This window comes from Oryctolagus cuniculus, chromosome 3 (assembly GCF_051225735.1).
Source record: "Oryctolagus cuniculus isolate XC-2025 breed Fujian yellow rabbit chromosome 3, ASM5122573v1, whole genome shotgun sequence".
NCBI classification, from domain to species: Eukaryota; Metazoa; Chordata; class Mammalia; order Lagomorpha; family Leporidae; genus Oryctolagus; species Oryctolagus cuniculus.
In genome coordinates, this window is record NC_142869.1 from 42,650,411 (window position 1) to 42,665,180 (window position 14,770).

General features: G+C 42.3%; 1 protein-coding gene across 7 annotated transcripts in view; it reads left to right on the forward strand.

The window, feature by feature from the left end:
- RFTN2 (raftlin family member 2) overlaps window positions 1-14,770 on the forward strand; it is a 68,669-nt gene that overhangs the window by 37,175 nt on the left and 16,724 nt on the right. For all 7 annotated transcript variants that reach the window (XM_089330115.1, XM_089330116.1, XM_089330118.1 and 4 more), the window contains 3 exons: window positions 1,083-1,286; window positions 8,068-8,189; window positions 9,419-9,522. In XM_089330115.1, the coding sequence (XP_089186241.1) occupies window positions 1,083-1,286; window positions 8,068-8,189; window positions 9,419-9,522 (430 nt within the window). The remainder of the gene's footprint in view (window positions 1-1,082; window positions 1,287-8,067; window positions 8,190-9,418; window positions 9,523-14,770) is intronic.

Sequence of the window (14,770 nt, forward strand, 5' to 3'; positions counted from 1 at the left end):
AGAATACTATGCAGCAGTTAAGGGCCAGCTTTGTGACCCAGCTGGGTGAGCTGTTGCCTGCTTTGCCAGCATCACATATTGAAGTGCCAGTTTGAGTCCCAGCTGCTCTGCTGCTGCTTTGCTTCTGACCCAGCTTCCTGCTAATGCACCTGGGAAGACAGCAGAAGATGGCTCAAGTTCCTGGTCCCCTGCCCCCCACATGGGAGGCCCAGATGGAATTCCTGGCTCCTGGCTTCAACCTGCTGAGCCTTGGCTGTTGCAGCAGATGGAAGTAAAGAAATAAATCTTTAAAAAAATAATAAGTGAATAAGACCTACAATATTATTTGCATTTCAAAACATATTGTTGAACCAAAAACTCAATTTGTAGATTGGTATATATAATATGATGTCATGTAAATAAAGTTTAAATTTTTTCTTAATTTATTTGTGAAGCAAAGAGATAGAGAGAGAGACAGAAAGAGAGTTCCTGTCTGCTGGTTCACTGCTCAACCACCCACAACAGCTATGAGCCACTGAAACAGGGAAGTGGGAATTCAGTCCAGGTCTTCCAGATGGGTGGCAACTACTCAACCACTTGAACTATCACCACTGCCTCCCAGGGTCTGTACCCCCAGGAAGCAGGAGTCAGGAGCTAGAGCCAGGCATCTAACCCAGGAACTTAGGGGACACAGGCATCTTAACTGGTATCTCAACCAGTAAACCAGCCACCTACTCCAAATAAAGCTTTTTAAATCATAAAACATTACACATCATTCATCGATATATAAATGTTTATTAAAAGAATGAAAGTGTGCAAGAGAATAATAAATTCCAAATTCATTATGGTAGTTATTTCTGGAAAATGGAATTATGAAGTGCTTTATAGGAGTCACCATTGTATTTATTTCTCATTTCTTTGAAAAAAATAGTCTGACTTAAATATAGTGTAATGTTAACATTTGGTTGAACTAAGTGGTGAATACTTTTATAATTCTCTATACTCATTTCTCTGCTTGAAATATCTCTTTATTATTTTTAAATTTTAAGAATTTTTGATCAGTAAAATTATAATTTTTCCTCTTTCTGAATTCCTGTCTTCAGATAACAAGTTGTATATAGCCTTCAATGCTTTTGATGATGATTCAACCTGCTGGACCTATCAGGAAGGCATCCTTTCAATGAAAGTAACAAGAAAAGGAGCTGTCATCAGTACACTTGATGCTGATTGGCTGGAATTAACTACATTTTATTATAAGCAAGGCTTGTCTTTAATTGATTCTTTTGTATCCTGGGAAACATCTAAAGGTAAATTTAGTATTAATGATTTTTTTATCTGAAGAGTTTGAACTTATGTTGATGTTGATGAGAATGTTTTTACCTCTCAAACTCTGTGACTGAAAAGACTGATGTTATTTCTAAGGAAATAGATTTCAGTCTCCACACCACTATGTAACACTGATTTCAGAATACAACCATAGTGGAGAGCAAACGGATACTCATTTGGACATCCAATGTGCATGGTAGAATTATAACATAACATTTACTGTTGGATTGTAACTGTAAGGAATAGACAAACCACTGAGTGATCAACTAGTGGAGGTTTCCAAATAAAATGTACTATGTCAGCACGACTAGGAGGCTCATGGTGGTATTTGAGACTTAACATCCATGTCTGTGACATTATCCCACTTTTGGACACTACCTGACTCTCCATAAATCATATAGGAAAATAGTCTTTGTCTCAGAAAGCAATGCTGGCTCTCTTCTTATTTCCATCTTCTTTTGTTTTCCATCTCCCTCCAGCCTTTCTCATTTAGTTACAATGAAATATGCAATCATTTGTAGCAATGAGTCTTATATCCAGAAACTAACTTGGAGCCATTTCAAATTTTGGTTTGTGACCAACTGCCTAAGGGAAAAAAACACTCTTCTCACAATCTCTCTCAGGCATCCCTGCCTTGGGCCTGGCCTGATGAAAATAAAATTAGCCCCAGCACTTGCCAGCCAGAAACTCTGTGGGCCTTTTGTTCTTCAAGCCTTAGAACTATTTAGAAAACCCCAGGGAGACTCTCCCGCCTCAGAAGCCCTGAAATGTCTCATTAGACGTTTTACAGTGTGGGCTGTCCCAAGCCCCTAACAAGCCACCTCAGTCTGTGGGGTCTGGCAATGGGGTGTGTCATTTGGGCCTTTCCTGGGAGTACACAGGGAAGCTGCAAAGGGGAAATTGTGAGCAATGTCTGTGTCACTGTGAGAACAAGTCAGAGGAAGCTGGCTGAATTGGCCACTTTGTTCTGGGATGTTTGATGCCTGACATCTAAAGCGCATGGAGAGACAATGCATATTCTGTTCTGTCTTGCTTCTATCCTCTTCAAAACATTGTCAGAAGTCAGCCCACCATGAGGAATGCAAGTGCAAAGCCAGATATTGCTCAGAAATTTAATATATCACCCCACAAATAATAATGATGAAGTGCCTTCCTCTAGAAATAGAAAGAGGAAAAAATGTTTTCAAATTTTTCTACTTTGGCAGTGTCATGGTATAAAATCTATGAAATTCCTTGTCAGTGTCCTTTCACATCCACTCTCAGCCTTCCCTGCTTTGAAAAGCCCTTTGAAAAGCCCCCTGGGTCTCTCTCTGTCTCTCTCTCTCCCCCTCTCCCTCTCTCTCACCGTTGAGGTTCCCACACTCTGCTAGCCTCCAATGCCCATACCCCACCCTAGAAGACCACAGTTTATGCCACATGTGGAGTTTTATGAATTCTTTTCAAACTACACTTGATACTCATTTCGATTTCTTCCCTCTTATAAAAATGCTTGTGTGGGATTGGTGGAGAAGTATCACAATGAGGAATGGGGTACAGTTATAACATTAAAATGTATACTTATTCATTTCATGTATGTGAGGAGGCTCTTCAAAAGGTTCACAAAATGCATGGAAATGCAGTATGAAAAAAAACTATGCATGGCTTTCAAAATTGTTTGCACCGACATGGACATCTTCATTTCATTTTCCCACGACTTTTGGAGGTCTCCTTCTATGGACACGCCAGGCCCTGTGCCAGGCACTGGGTCTACAATGAGTAATGGGCCTGCTTCCTACTCTCAAAGAGCCAGCCATGCAACATGAGGCGCTCAGGCAGGAAAGATGTCAAAACACATACATCTAGTTTCAAAACTAAAAGAAGTGCTGTGACATTACCCAACAGGATATTGAGGTAAGACTACCAGGAAAGAACCCACTTAAAGGGGCAATCAGGAAGTCTCATCCAGGAAGGTAACAATCACTCAGTCTAGGAAGCTATAAAGGAGCAGGCATGCGAGAGCCAGAGGTAGAAAATTCTAGGCAGAAGAAACACCCATAATTGTATAAAGACCCTAGGTCAGAAAAGAACTGGGAAAAGGTCTGTGTCACTGGAGCCAGGTGGGCAAGAAAGAATGGCTGTAGACAAAGTGGAAGAGGCAAGCAGCAACAATTCCATGAAGAGTCTGGTGCTGTCAACCATGCAACAAGAGCCAGTGGTGCATTTTACACTTACCACATGCCAGCATTGTTCTAGTACCCTGATGTTAACTCGCTTAGTCCCCCATTGCAACCCTCTTAGGTAGGTATGATTATTTGCCTTTTACACCTGAGGACACAGAGGCACACAGATATAAATAATGTGCCCATATTCATACAACTGGAAGTTGGTGGGGCCATGTAGATGGAGTGTTTGCTCTTAACCATCTTGTCAGGATGCCAATTCCCATTCATCCATTGAAAATATAAAGAGCAACTCCTGATCTGATTTGCATCTTTAAAAATAGCTTTTTGGCCAGAGTGAAAATGGGGAGGTTGTCAAGAGGCTGTTGCCAGAGTCTCTAGAGAGACAGTGGTATAGGCCACAAGAAGCATTAGGCTGAGAGATTCCTTTGGCAGACAGACTGTACGTGACAGTAGCATGGAATGAGTGTTAACTGCATGTGCCTGCATCCACTTCAGAGGTGGTCCTGGCCCACCTTTGGGCAATTCAATGCAAAATAATACATGGACCAAAAATACTAAATAAAAACACATTTATAGGATTGTCAATGTCATATGAAGCTAAAATGAATGGAAAGTCTTTATGTCTTGGCAAGTAACCCATTTCCTGAAAATCCTTCAAGTTTATGTTTTTCAAACCAGGGTTCAAGTATCCTTGGAGTATTCAGCATTGTGCCAGGAAGTACACAGGTTCACAAGCTCTCAAGATAAACCTCATCCTAGAGTGTCAATATTACTTAAAGACTGAGAGGGTGGGTAGAAGACAGCACTACTTTTTTACATAAAATTAATATATTTGAAAAGAGAGGAAAGTTTGTATGAACTTTTATGACAGGACATTAAGTTCACCATGATTCACTGCAAACTCTAACAGGAGACTATCTTTCAAGGATACAAGAGCACTTTGCTATTGATATTATTTAGCTTAAAAATTTTTTTTTGAGAAGCAGTAGATCAGGCCTGTATCTTTAAAAAAAAAAAGACTTATGTATTTATTTGAAAGTCATAGATACAGAGAGAGGGAAAGACAGATCTTCTATCTGCTGGTTCACTCCCTAAAATGGCTGTCATGCCAGAACTGGGCCGGTCCCAAGCTAGAAGCCAGGAGCTTTTTCTGGGTCTCCCACATGGGTGCAGGGGCCCAAGCAACCTCTGCTGCTTTCCCAGGCACATTAGCAGGGAGCTGGGTCAGAAGAGGAGCAGCTGGGATTCAAATAGGTTCCCATATGGGATGACAGTGCCGCAGAGGGCAGCTTTACCCACTACCCTACAATACCGGCCCCGAGGCTTGTATCTTTTACATACCACATACACACGGAAAATAGTACCATTCTGGGCACATGGGTGAAAAGTGGATAAAGCTGCTCTGAGCAGGAGGGGGCGCTCTCTATCTTGGCACACCAGTGAGCTAAATCCCACTGGTTGGGAAGCTCTGAGTTATGTAACATTAAGAGGTGATTCAGTGGGGGACAGTTATTATGTAGTCTTTCAGAATGGCCACCTCATTCCATTACCTGGAATATTTAACACACTGAGCAAGCAGATAGTCACTTCCCCATGAGGCTCCCCTGCCACCCTCCCTAGCTGCCACTTCTGCGGGGGAGAAGTATAAGAACTCCCTCTTGAGCAAGTATCAGACTTCCATGGCTCTGGGACCTGGTATGGGATCTGGAAAAGCGACCTAAGGGGCCCCTAGAACTCCAAAGTAAGAAGGAAAGACTTTGTTTTTGCATCTTAAATATAATTTGATATACAGTAAAGTGCACTAAAATCCTATATAAGGGCTTCAAAATGTTCATGGAAAATTCACATTATCTTATAATTCCATTTTCCATAACTTTTGAAGTCCCACCCACCTCATATGGACAGTTGAAAGAACACAAATGTTCAAGATGGAGATCATTTCCAGCATCCCAGAAGGCCCCCTCATGACCCTTCCCCGTCCATATCCTCCCACCTAGAAATAACCTCCCTCCTGGGTTCCATCACCACAGAGGGGTGCTAAGGAATCACACAGGCCGAGTTAAACAGAACATACTATTTTGTCAATGACTTCTTTCATTCAACATAGTATCTCTGAAATCCATCTGTTAATGCATAGCACTGAGTCTTTCTTTTTTATTCCTAAATAATACTGTATTATGAGTCTACCACTTTCATTCTTTTAGACCAGAAAGTTCAGAAGTACTAGTATATCTCAATTTTATTTATTATTATTATTTTTTTTTGGTAGGCTGAGTGGACAGTGAGAGAGAGAGAGAGAGAAAGGTCTTCCTTTGCTGTTGGTTCACCCTCCAATTGGCCGCCGCAGCCGGCGCACCACACTGATCCGCTGGCAGGAGCTAGGTACTTCTCCTGGTCTCCCATGGGGTGCAGGGCCCAAGGACTTGGGCCATCCTCCACTGCACTCCCGGGCCATAGCAGAGAGCTGGCCTGGAAAAGGGGCAACAGGGACAGAATCCAGCACCCCGACCAGGACTAGAACCCGGTGTGCCGGCGCCGCAAGGCGGAGGATTAGCCTAGTGAGCCGCGGCGCCGGCCTGTATATCTCAATATTAAAAGCAAGAACACAGACACAGAGCCCCAAAGTTTTCACATTATTAAAGTTTTCACATTATATAATCCCAAAATAAGTTAAAAGCAGTCAAGGCTGGCTCTGTGGCATAGCAGATAAAGCCGCCGCCTGCAGTGTCGGAATCCCATATGGGCACTGGTTCAAGTCCCGGCTGCTCCACTTCCAGTCAAGCTCTCTGCTATGGCTTGGGAAAGCAGTGGAAGATAACCCAAGTCCTTGGGCCCCTGCATCCACGTGGGAGACCCGGGGGAAGCTTCTGGCTCCTGGCTTCAGATTGGCACAGCTCCGGCTGTTGCAGCCATCTGTGGGGTGAACCTGCAGATGAAAGATTCTCTCTCTCTCTCTCTCTCTCTCTCTCTCTCTGCCTCTGCCTCTGCCTCTCTGTAACTCTGCTGATTAATAAATAAATAAATTTTTTTTAAAAGCAGTTCTAATTAACTTCATGTTTATCATAGTGTATAATTACTTTCAAAAACTCATACTCCCATTCTAAAAAGGACTTGAGGCATAAACAATTTTAAAAATTATCTAGTGATGCACTAAACTTACAATCAGAAATAGGTTTGATTCTATTAGTCAGTTCATTGTGACAGTTGATCAGTAAACTTAAAGGAAAGGAAACACATACAATAAGTAGAAAGCCAGTTTCAAATAGTAAATTGAACTTTACTGGATTCTTGGGAACTACTCTGAACAAAGTAAATTCTTTGTGGTGTTCTGCTGTAACCATAAGGAATGTCAAAAACAAGGATTTTCCCTAAAACTTTATAGCCTGTTAACAAAAATTCAAGCTAGAAATTATATTGAAATTACTTTCGTCTTTTTTGTCTTTAAGCATTAAAGATCCTGTGAAATGTTTGTAGGCCTTTATTTTGTAAGGAACTCTCAACCACAGAAAATTTGATATGTGACATTGTGCTGCATAGAAACCAGAATGTTTAACCAGCACATGACCATGAGAAAAATGTCTCCCATTGCAAAATAGGAGACAAAAGAAATTCCATAAAATCAGTTTGGTTTAGGCCAGCTGGTTATTATCAATTATTCAAGAAAAAGTCAAAGAGGCCCTCCCTTAAAACTTCCTTCCCCACAGGAATTCTTTTAACAATGCTTCTGTTTAGGGTCTTCCTGTCACTGTTTATGTTTTTATTTTTTGAGTTTTTCTTTTTTTCTGCATCATCATCATTGAGGCAAATAATTGTTCTGTGTTTATATTTTTTGAAGCTTTTGTGTTAATTTTAATATCATACCTCTAATTTCTAGGATTAGTGTTTTTGATGTTTCTCTTAATGGTATAACTTGATGTTGTTTCTCTTAATGGTATAACTAATATGCATGCAACATATGGATCATAAACCATAATCTGATGTGAAAAATCTCTACAGATGCTTTTTAGGTTGATTTTCCACTTATTCTCACAGTATCACATTATTCAACCTCATTTTTGCTTTTGTAGTTTTGATAGCTGTCGCTTGATTTTAACTCAGTCAAGTATAAAACTCTTAACCTTTAGGGGAGAAATAAAGCCTTCAAAGAGGAGGAGCAATGTTACTGATTCAATCAAAACAGATTTTTTTTTATTGTTGATTGATTTGTGTGAAAGGCAGAGTTAGATATAGAGAGAGAGGTCTTCCATCCACCAGCTCACTCCCCAAGTGACCTCAAAGGCCAGAGGTGGGCCAGGAGCCAGGAGCTTCATCCAGGTCTTCCACGTGGGTGCAGGGGCCCAAACACTAGGCCATCTTCCACTTCTTTCCCAGGCCATTACCAGGGAGCTGGATTAGAAGTGGAGCAGTTGGGACTTGACCCAGATCCCACATTGGATGCTGGTATTACAGGCGCTGCCATAATCCACTACACTACAACGCTGACCCCAACAAATGCTTTTGAATTGGTAGTTTTTCCTTATGCTTTCTATCACTATAGGATTTAGATGATCTTAGGGGTCACTTATTACAACTCTTCTTCGTTGTGTCCTTTTCCTCACAGGAGACCATTTGTCTAAATCTTTGGAAGGATTTTTTATCTATGAAGAAGAAGGCTCTGGAGTGCCAGGTTCTAATAGGAAAGGAAATGATGCCATTGTGGTAGAACAGTGGACTGTCATTGAGGTGAGCTGCCATTTCTGACCATCTACATTTCATACTTAGTTTTACATGGTCCTTAAACACACATTTGTTAACATCTGGAAGGAATTTCATCACAAATCCATGAACAGCCTTCTTACAGATTTGTGAAAAGGTAGCATTTGCTTTATTTGATGTTAAACTTTTTTAACAATGTTTTAACTTTTTTAAACTCTGATCTCCTCTGACCTCTTTGTAAGATAGCACAATAGTTATTTATACATAAACAGCAGTAAATTCCTGCAAAATGTGACATGCTAACCCTAAACAAAAGTCCCCTGGCACTGAAATTCTCTTTCTACAACACCATGACAACTGGGTGAAAGTGGGGGGAAAAAAAAGTCACTCAACTAGTATTTTATCTCCAGGCAACCAGTGTGACCACTTTTTCTTAGAGCCTTATGAATTGATTTTCAGAGGCCAAGCTACCCAAAAAGTGTTCTGTCTCTGGCCAGGCCGCCTATGCACACACATATCTCCCTTCCAGATCAGAGATGACATTGCCTGTGCACTCTGAATTCAGATGCCACCAGATGACCTGCCTTTGGGGTGCACACACTGGGTCAGGTGTCCTTCGCTGTGTCTCCAAGGTCCTCACCAGCTCTTTCAGGGACACTGTTGCCTTTCTGGCCTTAAAAAGGTCACAGAGGCCTAGCCCATTTTCCAAGAAACTAGACATCCCATTGAGGAGGGGAGGGGAGAAGTTGAGGAAAGAAGTAAAGCTTAAAATAAGAAACAACTCCAAATGAGCATGAAGAGCAGTGAAAGGACCTTTGCACTCACATTCCTCTTCGTCACCACCCGGGCTCACTCCCCATTCTCATCCTCACTGCTCAATTCCCACACCAGTGTTTCTGAAAGTTTACCCTGCAAACTACTTGGATCCAAATCCCCTAGGAAGCTTTTTTTAAAAATGCAGATTCCTAGCCCTCCGTACATCAAAGTTGAACTACTGCCCTAACAAGACCAAAGGAAGGCCCAAACTTGCAGAAACAGATAGAAACCGCTCTATACACCCAGTGATTTTTTCATGTGACTCAATGGTTAGAAGACAACAGGGAGGCCCAGGGAGGCTCCAGCAAATGAAATTGTACTTTAACAGAGAGTGAACTCCATTTATCACAGCACCATCACCCTTTATTGTCATTGCTTGTAGCATTGGTTGTCTTTGTCGTTAGACTGTGAGCTCTATGAGACTATGCTTATTTATGCAGGGCTGTGAAATCAAAACGGATTATGGCCCTCTGTTGCACACACTGGCTGAATTTGGATGGCTTCTGACAAGCGTGTTGCCTACACCCATACTGAGACATGACAGGTACTGCACAAGTGTCTTTTATACTTACATTTGGTTCTAAAATCTAAATTCATTTGTTAGATAATGCAATTTAGCCAGTGCTTATTAAATGCCTAAAAAATAACATTTCACAAAAATTTCTAATCTGATTTCATGGGCCTTGAGGATGGCCGAATTCAATCCCCTTGTGTCTTGGATGTACAAACTGCCAGGTTTCCACACTACATGTGCAAAACTGCCCCCACTGCAGCCCCCAAGCTGAGCCTAGGACTTCAGTGAGGTCCTCGAGCAGGCTGGGAAGGGGAGCACTTCTGCCTCTACATCTCCCCTCCAGTGTGGTGCCTTAGTTTTCTCATGGAGCACAGACTTGTTAGCTGTGGCTTCCAGTAAAATAATCACATTAGAATCAAAATTCTAATATTTCACAAGCACTACCTTTGCCTATTCCAGCTTTCCTTTCACTGACTTTCCCGAGAAGTCATCTATCTGTGTAAAATGCTTTGCTGTCCTCCATCCCAGAGGTGTTCCTCTGATCTCTTTGGCATCCAGAAAATGAGTGACTGCCAAGTTTGTCCTGCCTGGGCCAGTGACAACCTTCAGAGGACAGCACAGTGCCACATGGGTTTCCTCTTTCAGCAGAGTTAACTATTGTCCAGCATTCCGAGTGATTGGCAGGCATGACTCAGGGAGGCAACCCTTCCTTCCTTAGAGTAACACACCTTCCTGGTCTCCCTACTCACCAGCTTAGCCCTGTCCAGTATCCCAGCGTCCCTACAAACCTTAAAAGCACTCGATTGACAAGGCTTTATAAGGAGGCTGCACCTTCTCCAAGTGAGGAAAGGGATCAAGTGGGAGAGGGGGTCCGGAGTGAAATACTCAGGCTCAAAGGAGAAAGAAGGAGCAGAAGAAGTAGACAGAGAAATGAACCTACTTTTGTCCTCAGGAGTCTACAGTAACTTCTCCAACTGAATGGCAATTCCCTGAAGTATTACTTACCAACTTTGTCTAATCTGTGACTTAGCTGGCAAAACACAGTACAGCAGGAATTCATGAGAGTTGAATCACTTGCTGAACCCATGTAAACAGAGATGCCAGAGGCCCACCCGAGTCAGAGCCTGAAGCTTTGGGAGTGTTCAGAAGCTCCTAAGACACGCTAACATTTGAGAAACTTGCAGGTGGTAGTGAATGAGAAAGGAACTTCTCTTCCTTACCTCCCTACACCTCCCCGTGGACCTGCTGGGCTATTATCTATCCCACACCCTTTCCAGGAACAACATAGGTTTTTGGCCCCCTCGCCTTTTTGGTGGCTCTCTTGGGTGTCCACTTTGGGGTGTCATTTGGCCCATTACAATTAGACCTTACCAGAGGCTAGCATTGTAGTGCAGCAGGTTAAGCAGCTGCCTGCAACACTGGCATCGCATCCCATATCGAAACAGCACTTCAAGTCCTGGCTGCTACACTTCAGATCCAGCTCTCTGCTAATGCCCTTGAGAAAGCAGTGGAGGATAACCCAGGTACTTGGGTTCCTGCATCCCATGTGGGGAGATCAGATGGAATTCCAGGCTCCTGGCCTCAGCCTGGCCAAGATCTCGCTGTTGCCACCCTTTAAGGAGTGCACTTGCAGATGGAATATCTTTCTCTCTGTCTCTGTGACTCTGTTTTTCAAATAAATAAATCTTTTTTAAAAATCTGTTTAGCTCCAAAGATAGGCTTGTAAGTTCAAGTTTCAGACACTAAGAATTTCAGGCTGTAAGCTCGATCTTAAACAAGATCCACTGGGTTTATATTTTCTTTATATTTAAGGAAGACATGATTGATGGTGATTACTATCTTTGTGTGCACTGGAACAGCCATGACCAACAGGTGACTGCCACAGAGACAGCATATTTGAACAAGAATAAGAAAGCAGCAGATAAACAGGTTTCACCAACAATTCTTATTGCCAGATAACAACTATGAACATTTGCCTTCATTCTTTATTGTCTCCATTGCAGGCACTTGGAAAGACTTGAGTTACAAATGCCAAGGACCAAAACAAATGTCAATATTGCACAATTCCCTTGGCACACAAAGGAAGAGCAGGCATTGTGTGCTGTAGTGTGCCATGTTGCATAACGGTGATCATGGTTAAAATAGATCTTTCCACTGTTTTTTGCCCAAAGTCAGTGCAGAAGTCCCATTTAACTTTGACAGCCTATAGTCTCTTTCCTTTTTAATACTTTCATAAAATTATATAGACTAAAGTATTTCATCATGACTTCAATTAGTTTTTGTATAATATTATCCAACACATAAGCTTGACCTGCCCCAAACAGGATGTAAGTCCCAGGTTATGCAGTGTATAAGGCATAACCTTAACCACCTTATAAGTGCTGGTACACCATGTACAGCTGACGCATATTTTTATTTATTAACTGACTTTTTGTTTTTTAAATTTGATTTAAGAAATTAAGGGATGAATACATATTTTTGTAAAAAATCAAACAAAATATGTATAATGACAGAGCAGAAATATGTACTTTCCCATCTCCCGTAATGTTGAGAACTAACCACTTTCTAGAACTGAATTTGCTAAGTAACCTTTCAGAGTTTTGCTAGAGTCAAAATGGGATGTAAACTTGTGACTGTACTCTAATATTGTTCTGAAAGATGCTTTCTTTTTTTAAAGAAAAAAGCCTTCAAAATGATCACAAAAAGAATTCTATGACAACATATATGGCTTTACTCTTTTTTTTATCAGCTTTAAATATTCTATTATATGGATAGTCAATGCTTATTTAGTCTCTTTTTAAAAACGTATTTATACGCCAGCGCCGTGGCTCACTAGGCTAATCCTCCGCCTTGCGGCGCCAGCACACCAGGTTCTAGTCCCGGTCGGGGTGCCAGATTCTGTCCGGGTTGCCCCTCTTCCAGGCCAGCTCTCTGCTGTGGCCAGGGTGTGCAGTGGAGGATGGCCCAAGTGCTTGGGCCCTGCACCCCATGGGAGACCAGGAGAAGTACCTGGCTCTTGCCATTGGATCAGCGCGGTGCGCCGGCCGCGGCGCTCCAGCCGCGGCGGCCATTGGAGGGTGAACCAACGGCAAAAGGAAGACCTTTCTCTCTGTCTCTCTCTCTCACTGTCCACTGTCAAAAAAAAAAAAAAAAGTGTTTATTTGAGAGAGAAAATGGGAGCACTCCCGTCTGCTGATTCACTCTCCAAATGCCCATAAAGGTCAGAGCAGGGCTGAGAAGAAGCTGGGATCAGGGAATGCAGTTCAGGTCGTCCACACGGCAGGCAAGAGGAGCCCAGTCATGGAGCTCTCACTTCTGCCTTTAGACTCTGGACCAGAAGTTCTGAGTGAATGGGAAGAAATGATAAATGCATTTTTCTTTTGGGAAAAAAGCAATATGAAAGTTTCAGAACTTAATACTTTGGGGAAGGTCTAATATTTTTAAAGTCTTTAGGGAAAGACAGAGTATCAGAGAGAGAGAGAGAGAGAGAGAGGCTGGTGCCGTGGCACAGTACGTTAATCCTCTGCCTGCAGCACCGACATCCCACGTGGGCCCAGTTCTAGTCCCAGCTGCCCCTCTTCCATTCCAGCTCTCTGCTGTGGCCCAGGAAAGCAGTCGAAGATGGCCCAAGTGCTTGGACCCTGCCACTCACATGGGAGAACCAGATGGAGTTCCAGGCTCCTGGATTTGACCTAGCCCAGTCTTGGCAGTTGTGGATATTTGGAGAGTGAACCCATGATGGAAGATATATTTCTCTCTCTCTCTCTCTCTCTCTCTCTTCCTTTTTTGTTTTTAAATATTTTTATTTATTTATTTGAGAGGTAGAGTTACAGACAGTGAGAGGGAGAGACAGATTTATTTATTTGAAAAACAGAGTCACACAGAGAGAGAGAGAGATATTCCATGTGCAAGTGTACTCTTTAAATGGTCGCAACAGTGAGATCTTGGCCAGGCTGAGGCCAGGAGCCTGGAGTTCCGTCTGGGTCTCCCCACATGGGCTGCAGGAACCCAAGTACCTGGGTTATCCTCCACTGCTTTCTCAAGAGCATTAGCAGAGAGCTGGACTGGAAGCAGAGCTGCAGAGACTCAAACCAGTGCTCCACCTGGGATACTAGCATTGCAGTCAGCAGCCTAACCTGCTTTGCTACAACACCAGCTCAACAGATCATTGTAATTATAACTTCCCCATTTACTAACAGTATGACTTTGGGAAAGTTACCTGATCTCTGTAAGTTTCAGTTTCCTAATCTGGAAAATGAAACAACATCAACTTTAGTGGATTGTCATGATGTTTAAGTGAGATGATAGAAATATATACAAAGGTCCTATACAGGGCCTGAGCATATTGGGCTAATAAATTGAATCTGTTATTTTTGGGCCCAATTCTTTAGCCCAACCAAAATTTGTAATGAGCTGAAATCAACTGTTCAAGCATGATAGCTTGGCCTGTCCTAGATCAAGATGTTTCAGAAAAATGTAAATGCTGTAGTTCACTACATTTAAATCAGCACTAGGATTACAAGACAATGAAAACACCAATGATACCAGTGTCATAAAGATGTGTGCTTATACCCAGAAAGATTAATGTCTATCATGATTTTTATTTTGGGCCCACATGTCTGAAAATACCATTTATAACCACTGCCAGTGAGAAGTTTCTGCCCTAAATATTTATTTATATGTATTATGCTTGTCTCATGTGCAATAATCATATCTGAAGCAGTCAACTTTTTACTACTCTATACCTAAACCATACTTGGATGGTCTAAACATAAGATGCTTTCCCCTCATTTCCATCATTACTCAAATATATCCTGTTATCCTGTTTAGATTACATAAAGCTGTTTTCCCAGTGTGTCCCTAGGTTAAGGTTGTTGATTCACTGTCTAAACAATATCACACCACCAAGGTTTAAAGCAGCATTCCCATGAAAATGTCATGATGTTGTAATCTGGCATCATCACATACTACAGGGTTATTGCTGTCAACCTTGAAAATGTACCAGACTGGAGCCGATGCTGTGGCACCGCAGGCTAAGCCTCCGCCTGAGGTGCTGGCATCCCATAGGGGTGCAGGTTCATGTCCCAGCTGCTCCTCGTCTAATCCAGCTTTTTACTAATGGCCTGGGAAAGCAGTAGAAGATGGCCCAAGTGCTTGGGTCCCTGTACCCATGTGGGAGACCCAGAAGAAGCTCTTGGCTCCTGGCTTAAGATTGGCCTACATCCAGCCATTGCAGCCCAGCTCCAACTGTTGCAGCCATTTAGGGAGTCTCTCCCTC